Below are 11,357 nucleotides of genomic sequence, written 5' to 3' on the forward strand. Positions count from 1 at the left end.
CGAAACAACAGGATTCATAAAGACATTTTAATGAGGACAAGGATGATTCCCACCACATGATTAAATTAGACCTGATACCAGCATCTGCCCAAACCTCATACCTCTCTAAAGCAACTGTACCAGGTTATACCTGTACAGTAGTAAAATACAGAAAACACAAATAATACCAACAGCAACAGGTAGGTCATGAATTCAGGCCTAAAAAAAGATGAAAGTAAACGTTATGAACTCATACAATCCACTGAATCTCAGTCAGTTTCTCGCTGAAGCGTCAGAAGCGTTTTCATTGGCCTCGGCTTTTAAACACTGTCTCTTTTGTCAGTTTCTCGTCGAGCCAGTGCTTCTCTCGGGAGAATACACCTCTTCACGCTCACACCAAACCTCCAGAGCCTCTACCCTTCACACACTTCTATAAATACTCCACACACACACACACACACAGGTGGAGTTAACACAACAAGTGAAGGATCATTCCGTTCATAAACACGTCTCACCCTAATACCAACACCGCTCCTCACCTGCTGCAGACAAACACTGCAAACACGGCGCTCGGGCTGAACCGGCTCGCCATAAACACACAGACACGACACACACTTAGTGATGGAGGTTCCTGACTTTAAAGCGCATTTCTGAAAACTAATAAATCAGTAACGATTCCAGAGTGAGGTCAGGACTTTCTGCATTCCACACTCGACGGGACAAAAGGTGTTTGATTACAACACAAACTCCACAACACAGCGTCTGAAACTGACTACACCCTGGGTAACGGGGTACACCCTCAAATCTAATGGGATTCTTGTTTGTGGGAGTGTGTGTTGTGCTGGTGTAGAGTGGATCAGACACAGCAGTGCTGCTGGAGTGTTTAAACCCCTCAGTGTCTGGACCGAGAACAGTCCACCGACCGAAAACATTCAGCCGACAGCGTCCTGTGTCACTGATGAAGGACTAGAGGACGAGCGACACACCCTGTGCAGCGACAGATGAGCTACTGTCTCTGACTCTACATCTACAAGGTGGACCAACGAGGGAGGAGTGTCTCACAGAGTGGACAGAGAGTGGACAGAGAGGAGACACAGGGTTTCAAAACTCTAACAGCTACTGCTGTGTCTGATCCACTCCACACCAGCACAACACACACATTGAAAATGACCTAGTTAAATTTACCTAGTCATGTCCTCCTCCCTGAAACGCTCCACGCCTGCACCTTAAAAAAGCCCTAATTCGTCTGATTCTGACCCTCAGGGTCACTGTGGGTCAGAGAACTGGCGGCTGGTCAGAGCCTCAGTCACTGAGCTAATCCAGGATTGAGCCGCTCAGAAAAGAACCGACGACACAAGCGACATTTGCTCGAAGCAGCACTGAGCTGCTCCCGTCTCCTTCAGGATCTCAGGGGTGTACACACACAAGTCCTTAACCCCAAAGTCAGCCAGGCGTTTACAAACCCACCTCTGTCCCACGCCAACAGAAAGGGGCCAAACAAAACGGGGAGTGCACAGTTAACACAAAGAAACTCTTTTTTCTCTGTTTTAAGCCATAGTTTCATCGCCTGCGCAGTGCATGCTGCAGAGCGCACAGTCATTGGAGCCACAGCCTGAAGTCTCCGTCAGTGCTGACTGATGTCCACATGTGAACGGGCAAAAAATATCAGACCTGACTGTTCACATTCACGTCACATGACCACAAATCTAAAACATATCCAGTCTATCTTAGACTTGACATGTTCACAAAGCTGTGTCATCAATCAGGATTCTGCCAGTTGCGTTCTGATTGGCTGTATATCTGTGCATACACATTTCTGTGTATTGTTGTGTACTGGCTCTGCTACTGGTCCAACGTGAAAGACTGCTACCACACATCCTGCTAACACAGCAGGCTTGTGATTGGTCCTTCTGCATGTCAATCAAATTTCTCCTGAAGGAGTAGGCAGCTCTTATTAAGTGCCGAAAGATACCAGACTCACCCTAGAGACACTGACAATAGATAGATACTTTATTGATCCCCAGGGGAAATTCCAGAATATGAGACTAAAATACAGCACACATAGAATGGGGTCTCCACTTCTAAGCTTTTAAAGCTTAAAACATAGTAAATAAAGGGAAAATAACAAAGTGATGAATGGCTGGAAGTCGCCAGCTCTCAGATTCACTCATAATAGTGATTTAAAGGGGACGTTCACCACTGTTATATGTGGTGCTCCTTTCTGGTTCCATTCACTAACACTGTGAGGAAATGTGATTACTTGAATACAACTAAAAAGAAAGCACTTCACACAAAAACACAGCGTTCGGTTTTGTTTAAATCACAAAGACTGAGTTTTGTGGGGAGTCTTAAAAAGTTCGTGGAATTGCTCTTTAATTTACTTTATAAACGTTAAGCATCAGTTTTAATAGCAACGTTAGCTTGTGAAGAATAAGAGAGATAGAAACGGTATTTAACACCAAATGATGCGGAGGACAATTAAAATATCGAGTTAACTACACGTATCTGACGTTATAATAGCAGTAAAAGGGGGTACTAATATATTTAAATGCTTTAAAATAGCTTGTGCCTTTAGCTGCTGTAAACTGAAGAGTATTCAGTAAACAGCGTGAACCTAAAAAAACAGACGCAAATATATTTTAAGCGAATCTTTGTTTAAAATAATACGTGAAACTTTAAAATAAAGCAGTATTTATTAATATTTGCTGGAAATATTACGAAATATTAACAGCACGGCCTTCTGAATTCAGCTCCTATAATTGAACTCTCAATTCCACCTTAAATAGGCTGCATTTACACTTTGACGGCTCCGGCGCCAAAACGCAACGGCAGCCCATTTAAGGTGGAACGGAGAGCTCCAAAAAGAAGCTCACTTCAACCTCGATTTAAATCAACGTGGTTAGATTTCTGTAACTGCCTTTAAATAAATAAGACTAAAACTACTTACCCCGGTGACTAGTCCTTCTATTAACGTTGTATTTCCTCCAAATATCAGTCCTTATAAGTCCCTACTATTTTGACAGGATCATTTCAGCCCTGAGAGCAGTGTGTCTCTGTGTGCTGTGAACCCTCAACTTCAACCCCATCACACAACACGCACTAACACGCCCTCTACTGGCCACAGAAGGAATTACACAGAGGAAACAAGTTGCAACATGGGGGCACTTCACTGCTTAACCTGTGCCCATCTTTTAAAGACCTTACATTTACATGTTTTGTTGACTACCATTTATTAATTTACAAGTCATTGTCACTTAATTTCATTGTTAAATAACATTAAATATTCAGTTCCATGTACTCTTACAGGTCATAAAACAAATAAAAAGAAGGCAAAGAAACACAAAATACATTTCTGTAACCATTTAATTTATTAATTTTGACAGTTCTCAACATTCTCATACATTCTATTTTTGGAGGTGCAAAAAGACAAAGAAATGATTGTTTTTTCTGTAGAAAAGCACTGATCAGTAGACGCTGGACGCTCCGAAGAGATCTAATCATTAACGCTGGCACCTGTCCTCACTGAGGTCTGATTGTGTACAAAGCTGTACATCAACACGCCTTCGGAATCGTTTAAAGAACAGCTCTGGAAGTTCCTGGAGCAAAAAACGATGCCCCTTTGTCGTGAACTTTGTAGTGAAACATCTTTCTCTGGTTCTCTTCTCCTTTCCCACGCCTCCAGATCTCCACCTAAAAAAAGCACAAACAAATCTAAACTGAAGCCTGGAGCAGCTTTAAATGCTGATACATGAACTACATCACAGTATTTAGAGGCACGGATACAACGGGGGCAGCAGCTGGTCATGCAGGTGATACAGGTGTAGATCCTCACCTGTCCGTGAATGTCTCTGCAGAACCCGGTGGACAGACCTTCCACGCTCAGAGAGACACTGCACTGATGATGCAGAGCCTTCAGGAGAAAGTTGGAGCATTCTTCATCTTCATCCCACTCCTCATCATCACGACGCACCAGAGCTACGACTGAACCCTGCGCACAAACCACACCAACAACCCAGGGTACAGATTTACACACGTCTGTGTTGTCTCCTCAATAAACAGGAACATTTATGTCGGCTGACTGACTCGTATATTCCACACAAACAGACCTTGGCTACAGCTGATGACTGACCTGTAGCTGAGAGCAGACGGTGGCCTGGCAGTAGTGAGTGAAGTCCAGCACGGCTCCAGAACTGACCCCTAAGCTCAGCAGGACGCTCAGGTCATCAATAATCAGCACAGGACGAGCTTCAGCCCCGCAGTCACTCAGAGAACTGAGCACAAACTCAAACAGACCTCTCAGATCAGCAGACGGAGACCTAGACAGAGACACATATAAATGACCATGGTGTTAGTACATGTCCAGAGAAAGAGGATGAGAAACAATCTCGGAGCTGTGAGTACGACTGACCGTAGATAATCGAATGTGTGTGTTTTATCGCTCGGGTCCTTGTCCAGCAGAACTCCAGGAGAAGCCTTTAACGCTTCCAGAAAAACCAGCTGACCCTTCTCACGCGCCTGGGTCAGATTCACCCCCTGAAACACAGCACACAACACTGTTACAAATTTATTTTTTAGATATTAACTTTAGTAAAGCTTTTAAACGTCTTTTTTTGGTCTCCACAACAGATCGTTATGATCCACACGTATGACCTGCCACAGTAGGACTAGTGACAAACAGCTGGAGGAAACCACACTCCTCACAGACAGTCACATGGAGGAAACCCACACAGATGCAGGGAGAACACACCACACTCCTCACAGACAGTCACCCGGTGGAAACCCACACAGACACAGAGAGAACACACCACACTCCTCACAGACAGTCACCCGGAGGAAACCCACCCAGACACAGAGAGAACACACCACACTCCTCACAGACAGTCACCCGGAGGAAACCCACGCAGACACAGAGAGAACACACCACACTCCTCACAGACAGTCACCCGGAGGAAACCCACGCAGACACAGGGAGAACACACCACACTCCTCACAGACAGTCACCCGGAGGAAACCCACGCAGACACAGGGAGAACACACCACACTCCTCACAGACAGTCACCCGGAGAAAACCCACGCAGACACAGGGAGAACACACCACACTCCTCACAGACAGTCACCTGGAGGAAACCCACGCAGACACAGGGAGAACACACCACACTCCTCACAGACAGTCACCTGGAGGAAACCCACGCAGACACAGGGAGAACACACCACACTCCTCACAGACAGTCACCTGGAGGAAACCCACGCAGACACAGGGAGAACACACCACACTCCTCACAGACAGTCACCTGGAGGAAACCCACGCAGACACAGGGAGAACACACCACACTCCTCACAGACAGTCACCCGGAGGAAACCCATGCAGACACAGGGAGAACACACCACACTCCTCACAGACAGTCACCCGGAGGAAACCCACGCAGACACAGGGAGAACACACCACACTCCTCATAGACAGTCACACGGAGCGGGAATCAAACCCACAACCTCCAGGTCCCTGGAGCTGTGTGACTGCGACACCTACCTGCTGCACCACCTTGCTTTTCATTTTCTGGCTTATATTTTAATCTGGATTTTTATGTTTGTTTCAGTACAGCACTTTTAATTTTTATTATTATCATTATTATTTTTAGCCTAAAGTTTGCTGAGGTGTAATAAAGACTTACCAGCTTTTGACCAACAACACTGTAGTGACTGAAAGACTGAACAAGACCCAGGAAACACACTTTACATCCCGCTGAAAAAAAAAACACAATCATTTTATTAAAACCGAATAATGACCCTCGGGAGCCAGTCGTAGTGTGTCGAGGTGTTTTGCAAGAAGTAAACACTCACAGCGAAGGTAGAAGGAGAGAAAGTGATGAACGAGGAATGAAGCGTCCGCCTTTCTGTCGGACAACACGATAAATTCTGTCTGCAGTTATATACATAAAAAACAAACACGGTCACTTAGGGGTCCTGAGTAGCAATTCGTAGCAAAGCCCCAATGTAGGGGACCCGCTCTATGGAGAATTAACTAATTCATTCTGAAACAACAGGATGTCTCTTTATCTCATGTGAGTTATATTTTTATTGAAAAGATGCAACAAATAACAACAAAATGTCTGGTGGTAAAAATGACTGACAGTCCCTTTAAAGACCACAGTAAAGAGTAGCTGTAGATGATGTACTTCTCTGAATTTGTCGGTGCTGAAGTTGAGGATGCTGTTTAAATCTGGAAACATCTCTCAGCTTATTCTCCCTCATTCACCAGGATCGATACCAAACTGCTCTTGGGCTCTGAAGACCTCCAAGAAAACAACACTGTGGAAAAACAAAACACATCAGCGATCAGTGGATCAGACACAGCAGCGCTGCTGGAGTTCTTTAACCCCGTGATCCACCACCCAAACCATACCTGCGCTGTGGGGTCCTACAGAGAGGAACTGTAGGATTTAAAAATACAAAACTGTGAACAGTTGTGGCCGAACTTCAAAACAATATCTGAAATGTCAGTCAGAGCTAAAGCAGGACTGGGCCAATTCCGTGAGACAAAGAGGAGACAAAGAGGAGAAAGGGAGGAAACAGATGAGGTGAAATGTCCAGAACTTGAGAGAAATCAGAGATAAAAGCTTTCCTTTTAACTTAAGAATAAACACATCTCTGTAAACACGCCGCACTGGAGCCTCTGCTTCTCCTGCCGCGCTGAGCTTCAGCACTGCTCTACTGCCCCCCACAGGCCACTCACACACACTACACCCGGGGCCGGGGCTATAAGCCAGGGGCCAATTCATTCATCCTGTTCAGGGTCGTGGTCTCTCTCTCTCTCTCTCTCTCTCTCACACACACACACACACAACCCTGGAGATGTGTGACAGAGACCCCACCACATTTTATACACATCCATACACACGTGTGTATCTGAAAACCTTTGTGTCATGGGTCTAGAGAATCTTACGAAGTCAGAAAGTTCACAAGGCGATGCACACACACAAAAATGAAAGACATTTACAGAAGAGTTCAGAAGTTCATAAATCTTTTATTTTCAGGGACAGAAATGTTCTTTAGGCCAAGGATTAATGTAAATAAACAAGCTAAAGTTAACAACTAAAATATTGTGCCTAATATGTTAAAATATCGGCTGAAAACAGCGACAGGGCCAGAGTAAACATGTGGGCAGCACGTAAAGGGTGGAGCGCTGCAGCTGTCGTATATTTCTCCAGCCACAAATAATAACGTTTGGTTACAAGGTAAATGTTTGGACGCTGGGGAACGCCACACAAATCCCCGACCACTCGAATCCCAAAAATGAAATATCGGTGCTGGAGAGGCAGGAAACAGTTCAGTGGTCCACCGATATTAATCTGGACAAACAAGAGGAAACAAACAGAGAAGAGAGAAAAATAAAGGATTAATATAAAGGCAAAACTTCTCATCCTGACAGTAACAAATGTGGAGTTAGTTTAATCCAGAATGAATCTGTATTGTGAGGTTTTAACAGTGTAAATATAATAAAAGTGGAGGGGGTTTAATCATGTATGTATGTTGCGGCAGGTCCAGAGCCTACCTGGAATCATTGGGCTTAAGGCGGGAATACACCCTGGAGGAGGCGCCAGTCCTTCACAGGGCAACACACACCCACCCACCTTACATAGTTACATAGTGAAGTTTCTGAAGTGTTGAGCCTGGAGTAGTATTGGGAGATGCTCTATTCTCTCCAGCACAGGTATTTTAATTGTAAAAATACTACCCAGTGTTGCTTTAACGTCTATAATAAAAAAACAAACATTACAAACCCACTACTGCAATCAAGAAAGACAGTTGGCCATTTCCCTGTCCCTGTCTCTCAGAAACTCAGAGGTCTAAACTGATTTTTTCATGACTGATGAAAAAGAAGCCTACATCACATCCGTCCGTCCCTCCTCCGTAACGTCCGGCACACTCCATGTTTGTAGTCACTCTGAAGTTCCACCAGGTTCTCTTGTTGCACCTGATATTGGGAATGGGCTCGACCCAGCCCTCCTGCAGGACGCCCTGCTTGTTAAAGCCAGTGATGTGGCAGCTTGAGTACGAGTGGTCTCCAGTGAACTCGTCTGGAGTGCAGATCTCCTGAACCGCACTGTTAAACTCTAGAGGAGCGCTGAGCCTCAGCAGAGCGATGTTGTGTTGTAAAGAGACTGGGTTGAAGTATTTGTGGCGGATTATCTGAGCTATTTCAGCCACTTGCGTCTCCGGGCCGTCCTCCTGCAAATTCACCGTCCCAGCTTTCACTATGAGGTCACTTCGTATCCTGTGGGGACAGGAATAACACGTTTTTAAAAGAGATAGAATCATATAAAATAAGCACTAAGTGTAGAGGGTCCAATTCAAATGTTTATAGATTCATTCTAATGGAACTGGCTTGTAACTTACTCATTTATTCTTAGAGATGTTCTACACGGAGTGGGCACTTCTCACATATTCATTCACATTTAGGCTGTGCTCATAACTGTGCTTCCCATCAAAGACATTTCGTGTCCTTGTTAGCGTTAAGAACTTAAGGCATGTCATGTAATTTGACCCCAGATTTCAGGGAGTTAACAACAGTGTATCTGCTGAATACTCACACGTGTTCTTTCTTGAAGAAACATGCTGCGGCTGAAACAACCCACTGGGACTGAATGATGGTCCCCTCGCAGTGATGCTTGAACGGAGCTGATGAATTAAAGCGGTGGAGGATGGACACGTGCCATGGCCAAACTCCTAGAGACACATTAGTTCCTCCCACCATCCGCTTCCTCAACTTGGGTCTCTCCGGCTTGTCACCACACGATGCTTAAAGAGACACATTAAACTTTGAAGGTTGGAGATGGTCAAAATTCACAGCAACATTCAAGTAAATAGTGGCATTGAAAGTTAAAATATAATTTAAGAACCCTATCTGCTGAAAATGAAGTTTTTATGTTTTTTAGCACATATGTGTGTGTGTGGTGGTGTTTATTCTTGTTACCGTGTGTGGTATTTGTGCAAGAAAGAATATTCTGAGAGAATGAGCAGATTCACGGATTCAGACAGACAGGGTTTCATACCTCACACACCTAAGGAACCAATCCCAAAATGTTCCTAATCTGTAATTCTGAACAGTGGGACTTTAGGGGTTTAATAAATGACCGGAAAGGGACTTCAAGTCAAATGTGTTTAATATAAAAAAAAAACTGAGGTAAATTCTTATGGGAAAATCCTCAACTTTGAGCTTAAATGATCAAGCTGTGTATAAACACGCTCTAATCCAAGCCTTGATTGTGAAACATTTGTGCTGTTCCACAATAATTGGCTGTTCCAAAAAATGTAAATATATGTAATAAAGTGGCAAATAATGAACAAAATTCAGTGGCAGATTTCAGAAGTTAATTCTGTCTACAGTCTAAAACTAAACAATTTAAACGAAAACCTGTCATTAATTATGTTTAATTTGACGTCGTAAACATGGTTTAGCTGCTAGTGCTAGCAAAAAAACCGCTAGCCCCTGCTAACCGTATCCATAGCAACTGTATATAATAACATTAACATTCAGTAAAGGCGTCTCTAATATTCTCAGAATTACTAAATATTTTAAATTTCTTCCACATATATATATTGTGTCTTTTTTAGTCGTACAATTATTAATTATATTTTATATTATTTTACAATAACTGGCTAAGATGACCAAAAAAAAAAAATAAATAAAAATAAAAAATATTGGAAAATTTGCTTTCCACCTTAAATTGACAGTGAACAGAATGTCACCGATGAACTTCTAAAAGTGAAGTTAATATTCCCGACCTCTTCTTTAACCTAAATAAAACACAGTACTAACTTACTCTCGGGTTTGACGGGCTCGAGTATTACACCTAAATACACACAAACCCCGACAAACACCAAAGTCACGGAAACAACAATCACGGTGGATTTATTCATCGCTCTCAATGGGAATCTCAGAGAAACATTAAAATGCAGTAACTTTGCAGTTAAGAACACTTGTTCTGATTGGTCCAAACCTCGCTGTAAATCACCGGAACAGTCTAAAACATCGATTAAAGTGAGAGGAGTCTTATGGCATTCATATTTGGACGTGACCATCTCTGTGGACATCCATTTGTTGACGTCAATTTTTTTAATTAAATAAATAAAATAAAAAAAACACAGTCATGTTTTTTTTTTTTTTATAAACTCATTAATCTCGATACCGTTATGAGAAGAATGTAGTGACGCATTAATAATGATTTATGCTCTTAATAAAACCCACAAAATATTTTTAGCTTTGTTTGACAAAGAATTATGTAACTTTCACACAATTTTGTAATTCTGTGTTTTTATCCGTTACAATGACCCTAAGGGAACTCAAGGAAAAATAAATATGACCAACAATGCGTTCCATTTATTTATTTCCTTCTTTTACTTCTTCTTCTTCTTTCTCTGTTTGCTGCTCTTCAAACACAGCTAAGATGCCCCACCCATGCAGACACAGAGAGAACACCAGACTCCTCACAGACAGTGATCTGAGGTGAAAGTAGAACCCAGGACCCAAAGATCTTGAAGCTGTTTGGCAGGACTTGTTACTGAATATCCAAAAAAAAAACTAGTTCTAAACTTTGCACGTTTTTTAGGTTAAACCACAAAAACATGACTGTGAGTTTTAAATGTTTTATATAGTACAGAAAGGTCCAAGTAAATTAATTCATTCATTGTCTGTGACCCTTATCCAGTTCAGGGTCGCGGTGGGTCCGGAGTCTACCCAGAATCACTGGGCGCAAGGTGGGAACACACCCTGGAGGGGGCGCCAGTCCTTCACAGGGTGACACACACACATTCACTCACACCTATGGACACTTTTGAGTCGCCAATCCACCTACCAACGTGTGTTTTGGAGCGAGGGAGGAAACCCAAGCACCCTGAGAAAACCCAGGCGGTCACAGGGAAAACACACCAAACTCCTAACAGTCACCTGGAGCAGGACTTGAAGCCACTACCTGCTGCACCACCGTGCCTTCCCCAAGTAAATTCATTTTTCCAAACATTAATAATTGACATCAAGTTCTTCAGCACACTGTTATCTTGAATAACGCATTCTCAGATACACAGGGTGTAGGTTTCATTGGAAATGGAAATGCAAAATTCTTGAAAATGGCTTTTAAAATGCCATTGAATCCTTAAATATATAAATAGTTATAAGCATATTCCAATGTAGTGTTGAAAATCACGTCCCTGGCTCCACAGAATATGCCTTTCCAGTGTTTCGGAACATATTTGATAAGATAGCACTTTTTAAATTTGTTTTCGAGAGAATGCGAATATTTATTTTTTTTCTCCATGTCCTTTCAGTTGCTCCAAAATGTCCAACCCTGGCTTTCTGACCCTGAGCAGACACCGGAGACCTG

General features: G+C 43.0%; 3 protein-coding genes across 7 annotated transcripts in view; all 3 read right to left on the reverse strand.

The window, feature by feature from the left end:
• The window catches only part of scap (SREBF chaperone), a 30,613-nt gene extending 27,579 nt beyond the window's left edge, over positions 1–3,034 (reverse strand). Inside the window, exon 1 of the mRNA XM_066642735.1 lies at positions 2,927–3,034. The gene's annotated coding sequence lies outside the window, so the exon portion shown is untranslated. The remainder of the gene's footprint in view (positions 1–2,926) is intronic.
• A 329-nt stretch (positions 3,035–3,363) lies between these two features.
• Positions 3,364–6,705, reverse strand: elp6 (elongator acetyltransferase complex subunit 6). The gene is made up of 8 exons (XM_066685128.1): positions 6,380–6,705; positions 6,153–6,285; positions 5,818–5,896; positions 5,649–5,719; positions 4,388–4,512; positions 4,109–4,295; positions 3,812–3,967; positions 3,364–3,669 (listed from the first exon to the last, which is right to left on the reverse strand). Exons 2-8 carry the CDS (start codon positions 6,204–6,206, stop codon positions 3,553–3,555), a joined length of 789 nt encoding a protein of 262 aa, XP_066541225.1. The 5' UTR covers positions 6,207–6,285; positions 6,380–6,705; the 3' UTR covers positions 3,364–3,552.
• Positions 6,706–7,012: 307 nt separating this feature from the next.
• Positions 7,013–10,077, reverse strand: LOC136666161 (acrosin-like). Of its 5 annotated transcripts, XM_066644228.1 has the most exons (5): positions 9,978–10,050; positions 9,699–9,774; positions 8,568–8,775; positions 7,864–8,251; positions 7,013–7,325 (listed from the first exon to the last, which is right to left on the reverse strand). In XM_066644228.1, exons 3-5 carry the CDS (start codon positions 8,729–8,731, stop codon positions 7,083–7,085), a joined length of 795 nt encoding a protein of 264 aa, XP_066500325.1. In that variant the 5' UTR covers positions 8,732–8,775; positions 9,699–9,774; positions 9,978–10,050; the 3' UTR covers positions 7,013–7,082. The 5 variants fall into 5 exon arrangements, with proteins under 5 accessions (XP_066500325.1, XP_066500317.1, XP_066500308.1 ...); XM_066644220.1 differs by lacking the exon at positions 9,699–9,774 and having other exon boundaries at positions 9,978–10,077; XM_066644211.1 differs by lacking the exons at positions 9,699–9,774; positions 9,978–10,050 and adding an exon at positions 9,801–9,902.
• Positions 10,078–11,357: the final 1,280 nt, after the last annotated feature.

The sequence above is a fragment of the Hoplias malabaricus genome, chromosome 1 (genome assembly GCF_029633855.1).
Source record: "Hoplias malabaricus isolate fHopMal1 chromosome 1, fHopMal1.hap1, whole genome shotgun sequence".
Lineage (NCBI taxonomy): Eukaryota > Metazoa > Chordata > Actinopteri > Characiformes > Erythrinidae > Hoplias > Hoplias malabaricus.

Excerpts from the sequence above, each read along its gene's own strand:
- elp6 (XM_066685128.1), bottom strand. The coding sequence starts at position 6,206 with ATGTTTCCAGATTTAAACAGCATCCTCAACTTCAGCACCGACAAATTC. Across the intron at positions 4,513-5,648 it reads GTGTTGTTGGTCAAAAGCTG|GGGGTGAATCTGACCCAGGC; the intron begins GTAAGTCTTTAT and ends GCTGTGTTTCAG. Across the intron at positions 4,296-4,387 it reads CACACATTCGATTATCTACG|GTCTCCGTCTGCTGATCTGA; the intron begins GTCAGTCGTACT and ends GTCTCTGTCTAG.
- LOC136666161 (XM_066644211.1), bottom strand. The coding sequence starts at position 9,897 with ATGAATAAATCCACCGTGATTGTTGTTTCCGTGACTTTGGTGTTTGTC. Across the intron at positions 8,776-9,800 it reads CGAGCCCGTCAAACCCGAGA|CATCGTGTGGTGACAAGCCG; the intron begins GTAAGTTAGTAC and ends TGTCTCTTTAAG. Across the intron at positions 7,326-7,863 it reads GAGGGACGGACGGATGTGAT|ATTAATATCGGTGGACCACT; the intron begins GTAGGCTTCTTT and ends TTGTTTGTCCAG.